Here is a 17390-nt window from a genome sequence, read left to right on the forward strand (position 1 = left end):
CACGTCCCTCTGGCCTCTGCAGGGGCTGCTGCCGACGCGCCGACACACCGACGCCAAAGCAGATTAATAAAATGTAAATTTTCATCCGACGCGATCCGGTCAGCCGCCTCGCCTCCGCGCCCCAGAAAGGACCCCTCCTCACCGCCCCGCGCCGCCGCGTCGCAGGCAGAGGGTGGCGTCCGGAAGACGGAGACGGGGGAGCGACGACGGGACAGGAGGGGCGCCGAACTACAGTTCCACACGCAGCCCGAGGCCCAGCGCCAGCGGCCCAGCGAGGCGGCCTGCTGCCTTGCACTACCGTTTTACGACGGAACCGAATGTTATTCAAGTTATTCGGGCTGCCGCTGCCGCCAGAGCCCGTCCACCACGGCGCGTCGCCACTGGCGGCCATGGAACAGCCATGGAACAGCCTCGCCAGGCTCGGGGCTCGCCATGGCACAGCTGGGTCGCCGCGCGGCCCCAGGCCAAACGCCGACGGACCGATGCGACGCGACTTGATTGCTGGTGAGACAAAGTTAACTTAGCATATACATTGCCAGGTACGGCAATACTGACCATCTCAATTTGGAGATGATAATCTCCAAAACTAAAACAACCTGATAAGCTAGTGCTATAGCTAAACGTTATGCACTTGAGAGATTGGGTGCTCTTTTCATAAAGCGTGTAAGATTTAACAATTCTGTAAGCCAGGTGAGATGTGCCCAAGTAGTGTGCCCCACCTTCGTTTCACCATCGGTTTCAACAGGGAGGGATTTCAAATTGTATAGGTTTGTAGCTGGAGGGGACCGTCTGAGGTCGTCCCCCCGGCCTTGATGTGCTCCAGCAGCTCCTGGACGCGGCGGCGGCCCCGGCTACGACCGCCTTCGCCTTGGTGCCGCTTTCATTATCTCGGCGTCGCCATGGAGACACGCACAGCGCAGTCAAAACAAAAGTCGGGAAAATACAAACTAAAGGGAAATAATAAAACGGGTCGGGAAAGCGTTCAGCTGGTGCGACCAGTGGCGCTGTGCAGCCGGCTGGCGATAGTGTTTGGGGGGAGAAATAGTGGAAGGCTTTGCCGTGTTTCAGTGTTTGTTTGGGAGGGAAAAAATGAAATGCTTTGCTGCATATGGGGTGGGAGGGAGGGTGGCGAGACAGGTGGCGGCGACTTGCAGCCACACGGTCACACGTCACTAGCCGTGCGATGGTGCAAGAGAAATGGCTGTTGGAGTAGTGAGAGGCGACAATTCAACCTTCCAGTCGCACACATGAAGATACTATGCCTTACTACCTCACTACGGCTTATAATTCTCTTCTAAATCTACTGATTGGGGTGTGCGTTCGCGTTACGATTGCCCAGATGGGTGATACTACGAGTTTAGAAAGTTTCCCGGAAGAAGAAAAACTGTTCAAACTGCTCATCAAACACATTTTACATTACATATTCAGAAAAATGCGGAAAAATGTTAATATTAAAATCCATAAAAAGTTTTGGTGTTTATTACCATTAGTTTCAGAGCGCCCCAACCCCGCCTCCCCTCCTTTTCTCTATAAAACAAAAAACATCTGAGGGGGGGGAGAAACTAATAAAAATGCGTCGGTGTAAAAACTGCGTGCTGCTCCCCTAAAGCATCCCGCGCGCCCCCGCCAACCCCTATCGGGGGTGCATATTGGGAGGGCGAGCCCCGGTGGTGGCGGTGAGCCCGGGTGAGAGCCCCATGGCGGTGAGCCCCACGGGTGAGCCGCTCCGCACACACGGGGCCAATGCACAGATAAGGGGGGGGGGCAGCATCACACACGCACATGTGCGGCAAGTGTTCGTCGGTCACGATCACGCATATAGGGGACGCCACTCCCCGCCACCGCCGAGACCTGGAAGCGCGCGGCGGCAGCGCGGGGAGGAGTGGGGCGTTATATTAAAATATCGAACTTTGTGGCCGTCCCGGGAATAAGGGCGTGGCGGGGGCGAGAGGCGTTTCAAAGCGTTTGCATACACGCACATGCACGCATACTCGCAGGCACGCACGCGCAGCGGCGGTGCGGAGCGGCGGCCCGCTGCTGCTGCTTTCTGCTCCCTGACAAGCCTGACGCCCGGCGGCTGGTGCTGCTGTCCTTTTACTGCCACGGACCGCCTGGCCGCCGCTGCCGCAGCTGCAGTACGAAACAAAGTGCCATTACACCGCTCCCGGTGGGGTGCGCGCCGACAGCCTCGATGCACGCAGCTAGCGGATCAACGCCTCTAAACAGACCCGGCGATAAAATCTGCAGGGCGACGCATTTTTGAGAAAACGGGAGAAGGAAGGTAGCCGTCGACGTGTAAGCAGAAAGAAAATGCCGCGCCACAAAGGGACATGCCAGATAAAAGTGCAAAATTTCCTTGGACATATTGCCCAGCCCACACATAATTAGAAAAGGTGCATTAAGGATACAGCGTCACCACGACTGTATAGGACTGCCCAATAAGCTGTTCCATTCTCAGCTGCCACGTCTCCCGACAAGCCTGAGCACCAGTCTCTCTCTGACCAATTTAAATCACATCAGGGTTCTCTCCTTCCCCGCCCCCTCCTCTCTCCCTCCCTCTGGGTTCGCAAACGCGACCTCCCAGGGGCCAGGCCAGAGGCCTGGCAGCAGCACAACGTGGCGCCGCGTACCAGCATAGAGAGAGGGACAGAGAGGGAGAGAGAGAGACTGAGTGGGTGGGTAGGATAGGGGATGGGGAGTAGAGAAAAATTTGCAACTGAATCGGAGACTGGCTGGATTGAATTAGGTCGCTAGCGGGCCGGCTGCGCAGCGCAGCCCCTGCGCGTACGGGGACGGCGGCGAGGAGGAGAACCAGAGCGAGGGGCAGGAGGAGGCGGGAGAGGGAGCATAGTGCGCGGCGGCGGCGGCAGCTGGGGGCGCCGTGCCGTGTGCCAAAGATAGGACGCGGTGACGACGACGGAGGAGGGCAGGAGCGGCTGGAGGTTGAAGCAGCGCTGATCAGGAGCCGTCGCGTCGGCCACGTGACATCCGGATCAGCCCGTAGGTCCGGGCGGCGGCGGCGGCGGCGACGGCGCGTCGGCCGCGCTCAGATCAGGCTCCCGCCCGCTGCCCATCTGTCGCCGGCGCGCTTCTCCCCGCACCTCCCCGCCGCTGCCGGCCTCGCTGCCCTCCCGGTCGCGTGCAAGAGCGGGCGGACGGCGGCGGCCAGCGCAGCGGGCAGGGGGTGTCGACGGCCCCGGGGTGGCCGTAATGACGGCTCGTTTAGCGTGTTGGTTCTAGGAGGAGTGCGAGGGTAAGGTGCCGGCGAGGGGGCGTGCGCCCGCGTGCGCCGCCAGGTGCCCCGCAGGTAGGCGCGGTCAGGCCCATACCAGCCCCGCGGGCCGATCAGCGGCCGCTCGTTACCGCCTCACAGTGCGGTAAGTGCGCAGGCCTGCAAGGCATAGACGTCGGCCGCCATCCTTCTCCCATCACTTTTGCAGTTAGTGGAGTCGGTTTCCCACCAGGAGCGGATCGGTCCGTCTGCTCCCCAGCTGTGACGCTCCGCCGGCCTGGCACCGACCAACCCGACCCGACCCGCCGGTCCGATTTGATACACCGGAGGGCTGCTGGCTCGGATTAGGACGAGGCCGGGCTCGGGCCAGCAGCCACCTGACTGGGAGACAAATGACTGGAACACGGACAGATATGAGGGTGCCCAGGCGCACGGCACGCCACGAGGAAGCCTGAGCGTGCAGCAGGGCGTAGAGACGCATGCACAGGCTCAGGCAAAATGCTCTGCCTTGTCTCTGCCGTTGTGCAGGGTCACCCAACCTTGGAAAATTTCGGGGATTTGTTTCCCTATTGTGTGTTAGGATTCGCGGTGTCTTATGGCTCGTGCGAGTAGGCAACGCGCCCACAAGCCTTCATTTACCTACAGCAAGATGTCCCACGGGGTCCCTTGGGCCATCCTGTGAAAAAACCGAACCACTATTTTGCTAGTTGGAAAGCACTCTATTTTCGTTTAACGTTTATGCTAATTGAACAGTATATCCCATAAAAAGAATAAACGCATGATACACGCGTGAAAAGGGCAGGAGAGTTAACATCTTATTTTCATTCATTCAGTTTAAGTTAAAACTTTCCTGCATACACATTTTTTTCACGCAAAACAAACGACGAGAATGAGAGAGGGTTTTGTCCATAAAACGGCCTAAAAGCCGTGAAGACGACGACTACGACGACGACTGGCAGGGCAAGAAGTAAAAAAAGCAATGACACCTTACATTACTCATGTATAGTTACATGTATGTTAAGTGTAAGTAAGTTTAAGTTTGTAAGGTATCATCTGCTAAAAACGCCTGGAGCCGCTGTTATGTCTCCATAAGGTCATAAGTGCCGCGCTAAGAGGCCGACAAAGGCGGCTGGGACCGAAAATGTGCTGAGGAGCTTGTGGACCGGGCCCGGCCCGGCCGGGGGGTTGCGAGATCCGCCGAGTGCCACCTGTTAGCGGGGCAGGACGCCCCCGTGTCGCAAGGGCACCAGAAAGGGGCAGGAGGGGGGGATAAAGCCGAAATGTAGATGTCAATGAGACGTGGTGCGTGGCAGGTGGTTGGCGATCAACAAGAAACAGAATAGGAGCGCGCATACCACCCAATCGCGTTTGTGCTCGTTTTGGAAAAAGGTCAACAACGCATGCGCCCGCTCAACGCACTGTGTCCTCGGGTCAATGTGAAATGAGTAGTTTCACAATCAGCGTTAACGAATTCGAAGTTATGAGGTTCTCTCGTATTCTTGCTGCTCCCGCCACTCCGCCACTCGTCCCGGCCCGGCACGCAAACGTGGTACAGTACGGCACGGTAACGTTGCTCAGACAACGCGAGCAGAGACCAGCGCGCGGCCCCGCACCAGCGTGTCGCCCCCGCGTTACCGCCTGGACCAACGGGGCGTAACACCGGGGGAGGAGCAGGCAGGGGGCGGCCAGGTACGCGCGGAATGCGAGCGGGCGGCGGGCGATATGACGGGGGCGGATCATTGCCGCGTCATACCCCCCGTGGTGTGTGTGTGGGAGGGGGAGAATACTTACTGATGTGACTGGGCGCATCAGATCCCTCTCTCTCTTTCTCTCCCCCTCTCTCTTCCGCGTCCTCGCGCACGGTGTGCGGCTGGCGTGGCGGCACGTGGTTTGACAGATTTCAACGCCCCAGAGAAACCGAGAGAAACAGCACGTATGTGTTCGCAGGGCGCGAGCAAAAGTTTGACGAGCGTCCCTGGCGCGCACACCCTTTTCACATGCACAAGCGCGGGCTGGAAAGGGTTGAATGTGGAATGGTGCATGTGGTAGTCATAAAGCTACTCGGTTCGCGATCACACTTTCCTCCTCGTACACAAGCACGTGTACTTAAGCAAAACGGAACTTACGGTAACCAAAAAGAACGGAATTAATGTGCAATTCGTACAATTCGTAAGAAAAAGGGAGGAAAGGATTGGGGGAAGGGGGCCGCTGGGTGCTCCCGCAGGTTTATTGGGCGGAGATATATTGGTGAAGATACACTTATCACTAAATAATCGTGCTCAAGGCTAGGCTTTCCCCACATACTCTATCCCGCTACGAGTGACATCTCTCGCTCACTCACAAAACCAGCCACAGCCTTGCAAGGACTCATAACGCCATAGTGAGCACACAACGCACAGCGTTACACGCTCCAGTAGACAGAAGACAGACGGAGGGTGGACTCAAGTCAACCTCAGTCCACCCTCTCCCTCTTTCTCCCCCCCCCCCTCTATTTCTCTGTCTCTCCTCCCACACAAGCCGCACATAGACAAAAGGGGACCCTCCTCCCTCCCGTGATGTAATTTTGATACTTATGATGTATTACTCTGGGCCATCATAATCAGATGCAGTCACTGTGCGCTGTGCGCTCAAATACGCCGAGCCCTGCTCTGCTACTGCTCCTTGGGGATGGGGGCTCCCTCCCCTCCGCATGTGCGCGCGCGTGTGTGTGTGTGTGTGCGTGTGTGTGTCAGTGTGGGTGCGCGGGAAGGATCTGGGACTGACGTGTGACGGACTCAGACACATTTCGCGCCCTTTCTACCTTACAGCGTACCAACGCCCTATTTGCTCCCTACAGAGGAACCCTTCATCCACACCCCGTCCCCAGTCTCTTCTTTTTCCCACCTCTCACACACAAACAAGCGAGCGCGCGCACACGCACACACACACACACACACACACACACACCACAGTACTTGCCCCCGAGGAGACACACGTAACCTCAAATCTTCCACCCCCAGCCCCCCACCCTTCTTCATTCGGTCCCATCTGCAACCGCCTGGTCCCCCGGATTTGTACGCAATGCTCTGCGCGCACACAGTGCAAAAAAAAAGAGATGAGGAAAAAGGGTACACAGGCACGCGGAGCCACTGCTGGCAGGTGATACGCGCTCACTCACACACGCGCACACACGGCCGCGCTCAGCTGCCACGCAGTTGTCTGTCTCTGTCGGGTCTACTGCTGGGCCCAAGCGGCACCACCCTTTTATTCCGACCCAGGAGCGACAAATTTATGACAGGAAAATTATTCGTCTGCTGTGGTCAGGGCCGCACAATCAAACCAGCAGCACTCTGTTCCATCCAGTGCTTGCGTGCTAATCCGAACACCACAGGCCTGCGCTCTGCAAATCAATCTGTAGTCCAAGATTTTAGTGTTACTGTGAAGCAACCATATTTTACGAAGCGTGCACTAGCGTCCAACAGCTCGCATAGCACGTTCCATGATTTCCCCCTTTTTTCCTCGGTTAAAACGAGTCCTGAGATTCCCAAAAGTCCTCTTCATTTTCCAAGGGAGTCAGAAGCGTCCCTGTAAACGAGCGGATGTCCTATGGGTTTTCCAGTTGGAACCCGGGGAATAATTGCTTTGTTTCCAGGAGGGAATCCACTGGGACGCCAATTCTCCTGCGGGCATCCCAGGGCTCCATTTTTCCTGTGCCCAATCCGGGCGACTGGACCCTCTCGCGGCCGCGCGCCGGGGTCGGACCGTTTGCGGGGCTTAGCGCCGGCCGCGGATCAAACACGGAACTGGGCCGTCGGGACGGGATGAGCGGTGCGGCCGGGCGCCGGGCGCGGACAGGAATCACAATGGGCCAGGCACGTTTGTGGCGGTATCAAAGCTACCGCATCCACTAAAACAAACTGGGAAAAAAGGGTTTAGTTCCAGAGGGGGGCTAAAACTGTCACGAGAGGGCTCATTTTCGATAATTTTCGATATTCTGGGGATTATTTTCGCCATTTAAAACGGCATTTCACTCAAAATTGTCTCGAAACAACCTTGGCAAAGGAGCGACCCAACACCTTTGTTTCTTCATGATAGAGAGGCGGCCGCGAGTCTGTTCTCATACGTTACAGTCAGGCGCGGACGTGCCACGTCGCCACCCGAGGACCTCCGCCGCCGCCCTGCTCTGCGTCCCGAAAAGCGTTCACGGAAAATGACAGGTTCACCGGATAAATGGGCCGACTCCGCAAGGGACGTGGGAGAGCTGCGGGGCAGGGGCGGCGGGGCGGGGGAGGTGGAGGACGGGCGGGGGAGGGCGGGGCTGGGGATGGACGTGGGCCGCCGACGGCCGGACATAAAGGCATGATGTCGTGACGACGGACTGCAGGGCAGGAGCGGGCGGGAAGCACGAGCAGGGATGGTGAGAGTGCGAGAGAGACGTTATCAAAAGACGTCGCAGGGTATTTCGCTCGACCGGACCCACACGCAAACCTCATGTCAGAATTGCCCCCTGACTTTAATAAAAAGAATCGGGGAGTTTGGGGGAAGAAGGGGAAGTAGCCACAATAATCCGCCCCTGGAAACACACTTGACTAAAAACGGGAGCCTCGTGGTGGTCGAGCGGTTGGAGGTGGGGAGGGGGAAAAGTTGCACTAATCAGCGGCAAGTGGCCCACAACACGTTCGACATGTGGGCTGTGGTGGTGAGGCGTTAACCTGACACTCTGAAAAATAAGGGCATTTGTTTTTTTAGGGGGTTGCGTATGGGAATGGGAGAAAAGCCTTGCGGAAGAAGGTTTTGACGCGACCGTTCTGCTTGTGCTTGTGTTTGACTTTTGACTGAGACGAGGCAGTGCACCATGAAACCCCAGCGTGTTGAGGTTCGCCGATGTCAAACCCAGACTACCCTGTTGTAGTCTCGCGTTTCTCGAGTCTAGTCCGATCTAGCCTCACTATTGGTGAGCAGCATCGTCAATGAAAAACATGATGATATTGATGATGTTTCAATGCCTCCCTCACACAGCCACACACGTTCTACCGCACAGACACAGACACACGCGTTACCCCTACAGACACACACGCTGTTTGCGCAACCCTTTCCTCTTATCACATCTGTTGAGTCGGGGAACTAACTTACGGAGCGCTGTACGAGCCGGGACAGCCGCTCTGCCACCATCGCTGTCTCGAAGCAGCACAAAATGAACTGCACAGCTGGAAAATAAAAAAAGAAAAATTGTTAGAAGATACAAGATCCAGTTAGCAGCGGCAGTAAGGGGTGGGCGATGTGCACAGATTGGGGGGCCAGAGGGGTGGCCGGCGGAACGAAAGAGGGGAGGGAGAGAGGGAGGGAGCCAAGGTCGGGAGGGAAGGGAACGAGGGTGACAAGACAAAGGAAGCTACTGTATCTACACTGCCGCGAACTGCTACATCGTTACCTCCATCATTATTTACGCGGGAGGCTCTGATCAGCATCTGTCTGCCTGGAAGCAGTGCAAGTCGAGTGGTACTGCGGGAGCCGCACCAACGTCAACCCAAACTCAACAAGGGTACAACCACGGGATGGCGCGGCGCCTCACTTTTAGGAACACGAACCCTTATTGCCTACACACAGGCGGTTTTTAGCATAATTGGCTCAAAGAACGTCAAAGAGTTTGCCGAAACTCCCTTTTTTATCGCCTTCGAGCGTCAGGTGCAGTATGAGACAGTGCAAGAAGCTCCTGCGCCTCCGCCCCCCGCCCCCTCCATTTTTTTTCCTTACCCCGCGGTCTGCAGGAATGTCTCCGCTACATACGGTGGTGGGTGTGGGGTTGCCGAACTGGGGCCGCCCCACCCCGCGCTGCCACGCCCCACCGCGCCTCCACCTTCCACTTGAAGAGCACGCAGTTTGTTAATATTATTTCACCCCCATAAAAAGTATTCACCCCACAACCGGCTCGCCATAGCCTATGCTCTCCTTTTTTTCGCAGAGGCCGCGCGCAAGACGGCCCGTTTTTGCCGCGTAAAAAAGAGAAAGGGCCGCCTGGCCTCTGTGTGCGGCGGAGAGGCCCGGAGAGGCCCCGGCGGAGGCTTGGGGGCAGGGGAGCGATACGCGGGGCGGCGGTCCCACCGAATTTGTGTCGCGGCCCGCTTTAGAATTATCTGAGGCCGAAATAAGGCATCTCTTTGTTCGCACACTGCCGTGTTTGCCCCCGCGACCGCCCGACAGGCCGCCAAAAGCCGACACAGCGATACGTCAGCAGCTTGGCCAGCCCTTGAGAGGCCTCTGCAAATAAGTACATCTCGCACAAGTTTATGCAGGGACACTCGTTACCAGATACTACTGGAAAGGTTACTTGGTTTCATAGTGGTGGTGTGTTCTAAAAAAGGAAAAACCGAATACATGGTCTGCTTTGCCACCATATGATGTGCAAAATAATTACGACTATTATGACCCAAACACCACAGTATTATTTAACCTAAAATGTCAAAGGAAGGAAAAATTGCCGTTTACTCAGCCGCACGCGGCACGGCCGCACCCCCAAAATGGGATCAGGGGTCAAGGGTGCTTACGGAAAGCTTAAGTGAACTCGCTCGCGCTCCCCCCGCCGAGTCCCAGGTGGTGCCACGACAAAGTAGAGGGAGGGGAAGGGGAGGGGGATCAAACGGTAGCGTTGGCGGCGCATGGTGGGTCGTGGCGGGGCGCGGTTGGCGGCGCCGGATGGTCGACGACTTGATCTGCCGGCGGGGGATACAAACTTTGTCACTTTTGCCTCCCGAAAACTTCAAAGGATGCATGCGGTCCACGTGCCGCCACCAGGCGGCAACACGACTCCCCCTCCATAGTGCCTTTACCTGACAACAAGCACCCCCCCCCCCTCTTCCCCCGTGTTGCCTTCCTTGAGGTACATTGACATCTATATGGCCGGAGGTACAACTCGAACAAGTTTCAACTTTTAGGCACCATAATTTGCAGTGTTGGAGTCCTTGAATTTCCCGCCATTGCCTACCTCGGCGGGAGGGACGGCTTTTAAATTTTAAATTGAGTCGAGCACGCGTTCTTCAGCTCCCTACAAACAAGTTCGCCACATATTGCTTGTCCACCCCGCGCGCGGCCAGCGCCACCCCCACCCTGAACCACGTGGTCCGCACCAACCCCCTAATTTGCCCACCACCCCCGAGAAAGAGCTCAGCCAGCCACGTTCATAATTTATCAGAGCGAAGTTGCCGCTGCAGCTCCACCGACCGGCGCGCCAGGCCGCGACCCGCGCGCCGCGCCGCCGGCCGAACTGCGAACGCGATACGACACGGTGGCATCTGCGAAAAATGTCGGCACCATCTGGAGGGACATCTGCAGCGGGGGAAAGGCACACCCGCTCAGGTGCTGCCAAGTACGTTTTGGTACAGTTAGCGCGGTGGCACGCCCCACCCCTACCCCCTTCTCTCTCCCTCTCTCTCTCTCTCTCTCTCTTTCCGCGCGAGGCGTCCGCAGGGGTCGGCGTGTCGTGGCGCGGATGCGACAGATAATTTTCTTCCAGTCGCCGCTCCCTCCTCCTCTCTCCCCCGCCGCTCTTATGGCCCCGCTCACACTCCTGACGTTATCGCGGCGGCCTCCGTCGAGTTGAGCATGAAGCGCTTTCAACTGGAATTATTTTCGGCGCACCAACGCATGCTGGAGCCTCCGCACAGCGCCCGCTGGGTCGGCCGCCGCGTGCTGACAGCGCTCTGCCAAAGGCGCGGTGACGCCCCCACCCCTCCACCCCTTCCCCTTGCCGCGCTGCCCTATGCCAGACTAAAACACAGGAAAACGAGACCTTTCATATTTCCAAGCTGAGGGTTCCCTTTAGGCAGCAAGCCAGAGCTTGGTTACCAAAACAATAAAACGCACTCGTGTTCAAGTTTGCACAAAGATCGTTGCTTGATTTCACCCAAACTGCATGAAAACAGGGAACCACAGATTGAAAACCAAGCTATCATTTTTGGCATGATACGGTGCTATTATAACGCGAAGGGAAACACGCCTCGGCAGGCGAGGCGGCAGGGCTTGGTAATGATATTTCATGTCGTGTAAAAGGCCTGCGCTTTGCTAAATGCCCGCAGACTTTTGCACTGTATTACCGCGGAAACGTAACACTGAATCAAGTCGGTTGAGCCATCTGCATGCTCATCCATTCTCACGGCCAAGCCGCCCCATCCTCTGGGAAGGCAAACCGTTGCCACGATACGAGGAAGAAAGCGCCGTTTTCTGCGCAGCGCACGGCTCTCGCGGCCGGCCCCACGTCGCCGTTTGATCCCCTGGCCGGCCGCGCTGAAGGCCTCTCCATCACCCGCATGACAGCGTTACGTGAGACCGTCCAGCTCAACGCCTCTCGGCCCCACCTGGCCGGTGGTCCAGCGGCGTCAACACAAAGATGAGACGAGGCGGGACGGTATTCCATATTTTTATTTCAGCAGAACGCGGCCAAGTGGTGTCCGATGGATGCGCCTCCTGACGCCGCCTCATTTCCATTCGTGACCGGTACGGCTGTCATAGTGAGGGAAACTACAGTCTCGCATCAATGAATGACATCCTGGGCTTAAAAATTAGGACTTTTCATGGTATGGGGAAACAGCTGGAGGAACACGACAGGCCGGAACACCAGTAACCACCAAGTGCTTACCATTCAGCAAACAATTTCAGAAGAACGCTAGTAGACAAGTAGTGTTCTGCAGCATCTGTTGTGTTCGATTTGTTCCCACTTGTTCCCGAAACACCACGAAAAGGCCTAGTTGAAAAATAATCGTTATTAGATATTCAAGACATAAATTTAACAGTTCAGAAAATCTTCCCCTACTCAGTACGTGCCCAATATACTACCAAGACAGCTCAGATTCTCAAATATACAGCTCATCGCGTGGATAAGTTCTCTTTATAATCAGTTACGTAAACAGTGGTGCGGTTTGGGCAGCTTACATCCGCGTATTGTCTCCGAGGACATTCAGCCAGCAGCAGCAATAAGTCGAGGAGGATTTGGGTGGTCATGGAGGTAATATGGCAGGCATTGTCCGCACGTTGCTTTTGCTCTGGCGGTCGGGTTCAACTCCCTATAACGACCACCTCACATTATCCGAGGCCTCTATTCCTATAATATAAGCTTCATCAACTAAGAAAACATGCTGGTATATGACGTTGTTTTTCTTTATTCCGTTCGCCATATTTTGAGTCTGACCGATAATCGCCTAGAGGTAGGTGGTCCGACTCGTCACACACCTTTTCATCGCATTATCTGCGCGTCCTGTTGGGCAGGGGAGGTGGCCGGGGCGTGGCGCTGCGTAGTGTGAGATTCGAGACGCCCGGGCCGCTTTTTGGGGACAGGTCAATCGGCTTGGTCCTTCCTGTGTGTTGCATTCATTCATCCCGTTCATTCAGGCCAAAGGCTGCTGCTTTGCGTGTTGCTTGTGTAAAGTCACTGATATGGTGGTGTCCATGAATCACCTGCCTGTGTCATTCGATGGTATTTTCTCTTCTTTTTAGTTTTATTTCGAAGATGGAAATGGTTTGTGTCACCCCCGTCTCTGAGAAAGAGGTAGTCTGAATGATGTATGAAGGATTACAAGAGAAACTGTCTGATAATGATCAACATATGTAGATTATCGCTACGTCAAAGCTGGCATTTAAAAAAAATACAGGTGGTGGGGGCGGGGGTGCCGCCGTGGTCAATTTTCGATTTGTTCTGACTCGACGAAAACAGTAATTATTTTCATGGCATTTTCGTGGGAGACAGTTTATTACGACTCTTTAGGAATAGCGCACGGTCTGTTGCCGAGTTGTCATGCGTGGAGCAGCAGGCAGGCGGCTCCCTTTTACGGTCACAAAAACGCTTTAGGGGTGGCGGAACTAACGCCGTGAAATCCGATACGGCTGCTGAGGAACCTGTTTACCGTGCCTTGGCACGTCATTGCAGTTAGATTTTGGCACAGTTATAGAATTGATTTAAAGCTTTCTTGTGTACACTGCACCAAATTGATAAAAAGATCCAAATTTGTAAAGTATTGGAATTGGACCCTAGGACTTTGCAACAGGACCAGTTTAAGTCATGGAAGTTCAGGCAGGCAGAGACGGCGTATTTACAGTAATCAAAGGGGAAGAGCTTATTTTTACTTTACCTTTTGTTAAAAAAAATCTACTACACATCTTTGCTGTCATAGTAAAAAACAACCTTTAAGTCGTACATATTTGCTGTCAACCACATGACCCATTCTTGCGCTCCTATCGGACACATTATTTTCCATTAGTCGCCCCCCCCCCCTTTTCCTCCCTCTTGTAAACCAAAAAAATAAAAATCCAAGCCCATCATGTTGTGTGGTGCAGTGTCACTGTCAATGCCGTACAAAGAGAAGTTGAACTCGTCTCACCCACCGCAGCACCCAAGAACCCTACTTACTACCGGCAACCCGCAGCACTCGCACGATCCATTTACGTCACACAATGGTCCCCGAATCAATCACGAGGGGGGCACCCTGATGTCACACGCCGCCGCCTGCGACCAGTTAACAGAGCTTCAAAATCGAATCCATCTTCATCTTCAAATATAAAATACTACAGATGTGTGACGTTTTTTAGGTTCCCGGCCCAGCTTCTTGCGCAGTGTGGCGTGCGCGCAACTGAATATTATGTATATTTGGAGGCTGGTCGAGGTTCAGAAAGACACAAAGACTGGAGAGTGAATATTCTTGGTTCGCGGTGAAAGACCAGACTGAGAAAGGAGTTTTCTTTTGTCCCATTCAACGTCACTGGATGGTGTTCGATCACACACATATGACAGGTTGCGTTATTCCACGATAGCCCTGCCTCGTTGCATTCGGATTTCAGAAATTGTTCCCAGCAGGAGGCAACCGGAGTAAGTACACAGCACATTTTATTACTGCTCTAATTCCATACGTTGTGCAAATAAATGGAAGCCAGAAGGCATAATTACAATATTTTAGGGGAATCACACGGTGGTGGAATGTTGCAGGAGGGTGCATTCCGTAGTCAACCATACCACCAGAGAAACCCTATCGCCTTGATCCCCCCTAATGCAGTGGAGGGAGGACAGTTGTCTCCTTACGACTCTTCACCCGGCGGAGCGCAGTGCAGTCGGAAGTCGACACCCAAGAGTCCGTTGTATTAGAGGGCTTGATATAGCGACTCCGTGACACGTATCCGGCTCAAGGGGTGGTGGTGGCGGGCGCAGCCCACCACGCCCCGCGGTGTGCCGCAAATAATGCCACGTTTCCACCAATTTTTCAAGCTCAACTTTTTGCGGAAGGAAGTTGCGTCGTATTGTAGTGACCGAGGGAGCCACGCCCCGTCCGCACAGTGCTAGCGGCACGGTAGCACCACCGGCGGATGGCGGATTAGGCGGAGCAGGGGGACCACCGCGGTAAGCATCGCGTTATGCGCTAATGTGACGCGATTCGCAAAAATAAGGATTTAAAAAGCGGGAGGTGGAAAAGGTGAAAAAAATACATTTGCAACATTTGTGTGACAAATCAACATAGGAGAAAGAAATGAGTGTCACAGAAATTCCAACTGTATGTTTTTGAAAACAATCTTTACAGCGATTCAAAGATGCGAAATGTCGGTGTTGTTTTTACCTGTGCATTTTTGAAGGGGAAGTGAAACGGCCAATTGGTGTAAAAGAACCTTGTCATACTACGAAGCACGTGTTTATGACTCATCCATGTGCGCAGGATTCCTGAAACAAATTAAATAGAAAATATTTACTCTTTTTTTTGCAGATAAAAGGGAGGAAGGGATTCCTCCAGGGAGGAATCACACAGCCCGCAGCAGCCATCGCTCTTCCTCACGGCGCGCCGCGGCGCCATACATCCGTCCCTCCCCCGAGACCCACGAGACGCACACCGGGGCGGGAGAACGGCTCCGAGGGAAGCTCAAGGTGTCGCATAAAGGAGTCGATAAAAATCCATTACCGCGGTGTGTCCCAGCCCAGCAGCAGCAGCAGCGACGGCGGCCTCGGGGACATAAATTACAAGCAGGCAGTGCGGCTCCACGTGCACGCGGGGAGGATGTGGGGGCGAGCACTGCAGCGCGAGGGAGGAACCTGCGAGGGGCAGCAGGGGCTACTGCAAGAGGGGAGGGGGGGGGGCACGAGAGGGGTAGTAGGCAAACCTCATGCAGCGGGTGACTCGGTCCACAATGCGCATAGTCAAGTCGGGGCCCGCCTCCAGCGCGACCTCCACCGGGGCCCAGGGCCCAGGGGGGACCACCGCGCTGGCGAGACCCACCGCCAGGGTGCGAGGGGGCGTGGCGGCGCGCGGCCGGCTGGGGGGCCGCGGTGCAGCGCGACCACGCCCCACCCCGCCCAGGTGCGATGTCATTTACCCCCCGGATGGCGAGCGGCGGCGGGTCTGGGCTCGGCCCCCCCACACACACCCAGTGATACAGGTGGCATGGGTGGCATAATAGCGGGCCCGGGCCGATAGGATTTTTAACGAGATTTCATTTTTTTTTGTCCAGCCGACTCACTCTCTGGGTCGAGAGGTGAGGAGGGCACATGTGGCATCCGCCCGTGTCATGGAAGGGTTGGGATAGTCCATCCCAAGTGTTGCTCCGAACGGCGGGCAGCGCGGCTCCGCTGTTGTGGGCGTACCCCCCCCCCCCTCCACAATCCCTCTACCTTCTTTACCAACTGACTCACACACACGCGCGCGCGCACACACACACACAAATAGGGGGAGGAGATCCAAATTGAAAGTCAAAGTCAACAGTTAGTGATACGAAAAGCGTATTTACCTTGGACCCACAAAAATGTCTTTGTTGGGCTGCGCGCGCGAAGAAAGGCCGAAAGATGAACCACCGGATGTGTCGCAGCAGTGATACAGCGTGTTTCCGAAGGACGCGGAGTGGGAGGAGGAAACGGGGGAAGAAGAGGCATGCCAGGCCTCCCTTCATCAATCACAATATGTTTCAAATTCATCTAAATTTAACACACTGTCCGGTAAAAAAGGGTGGGGTTTTGTGACATTTAACGAGTAAAAATGATGACGTTTGCCACGAATGAGTGTAGGAAAAATCCGTTGTCCGAACATGTGTACGTGTCATTTCATTTATACACTATCAAAGAGGGCCAAAGGGAATTTGGAGACCATCGCTTTGCGTCATGGATGGACAGCTCAACCATGCCTCCACAGTGAAAATTATTTCCGTAAACTTATACCACATGCGACCACATGTTTTGTAGTTTTGATTTACAAAATCTTACGAAAGACCATTCTTGCTCAACAAATACAGAGTGCTTGTAATTTTACAATTTGCAATTGGTATTTTACAGAACACATCATGGAAAAAAAATTACAACCCTTACAAGTTTTTTTCTCAGTGTCAACCTAGTTTCCGCACCACGGTTCAGTCCTGTTTTCGCAAACGCATAAAAATAAAAACAGCCAGAGACTGAAAGCCCAATAGTGAACGAGCCCCTTTTACACTGTAATCCCCCTCCTCCCACTCCCTGCGGTAATCTCCCGGCGGCGCACGCGCTGTCCTCATCCGCAAACAGCGCCCTTCAATTAGTGGCAGATTATTTCTCGGCGTGCCGAGCGGGACCGAGCGGGACCGAGCGGGACCGGAGCCAGCCGACTGACCGACAAGACTATTTTAGGCCATTGTGCCAGGGACACAATCTGCTTACGGGCTGACCGAGATGTCGCCGTCGAGATAAGCTGCGCCGCCAGGCGATCTGATCCGGGCTCCGCACCGGAGGAGACTGGAGACGCCGCCGCCGGGGCGACCGGAAGTCACAGACTGTTTCCGCGAGTGTGCCTATGTGAGTAATGCGATTTGAATGGTGAGCGGGCGAAGCGGGCGGGCCGCAGCTCAGCGCCAGTCCGGTCGTGTGCCGTGTTGCATTCGCACAAAAGGAGGCACGAGACATCCTCATATAGAAATGTCTCCTCCTTCTCTCTCTCCCTCTCTGGTAGGATGAGCCAAAGACAACTTACTCATGAAGTCCCCAAATAAGACCATCAATTGTACGTGCGACTGATAGGAAGAAATCATTGAGGAATGAGTGTTGCCATAGGCCTACGTCTGACAGCCGGCGCCTGAGAAATAGGAGCATTAAAGATGCATAAGTTTCACTTGTGGTTGGGGCAGAAGAACCTTTTAGTATCCAGTTGTCATCTCGATTAAATTTCACTTACACTACGAAGAGAGGCGGAGGGGG

The 17390-nt window shown here is 55.0% G+C and overlaps 1 protein-coding gene across 1 annotated transcript in view; it reads right to left on the reverse strand.

Annotated features, from left to right (window-relative positions):
• Nucleotides 1-17390, reverse strand: part of LOC127748946 (uncharacterized) — a 78529-nt gene that overhangs the window by 34756 nt on the left and 26383 nt on the right. The window contains exons 2-3 of the mRNA XM_052264801.1: nucleotides 14803-14903; nucleotides 8345-8418 (exon numbers count right to left, since the gene is read on the reverse strand). Coding sequence (XP_052120761.1) covers nucleotides 8345-8418; nucleotides 14803-14903 — 175 coding nt within the window. The remainder of the gene's footprint in view (nucleotides 1-8344; nucleotides 8419-14802; nucleotides 14904-17390) is intronic.

The sequence above is a fragment of the Frankliniella occidentalis genome, unplaced genomic scaffold (genome assembly GCF_000697945.3).
Source record: "Frankliniella occidentalis isolate FOCC.00 unplaced genomic scaffold, Focc_3.1 Scaffold21, whole genome shotgun sequence".
Lineage (NCBI taxonomy): Eukaryota > Metazoa > Arthropoda > Insecta > Thysanoptera > Thripidae > Frankliniella > Frankliniella occidentalis.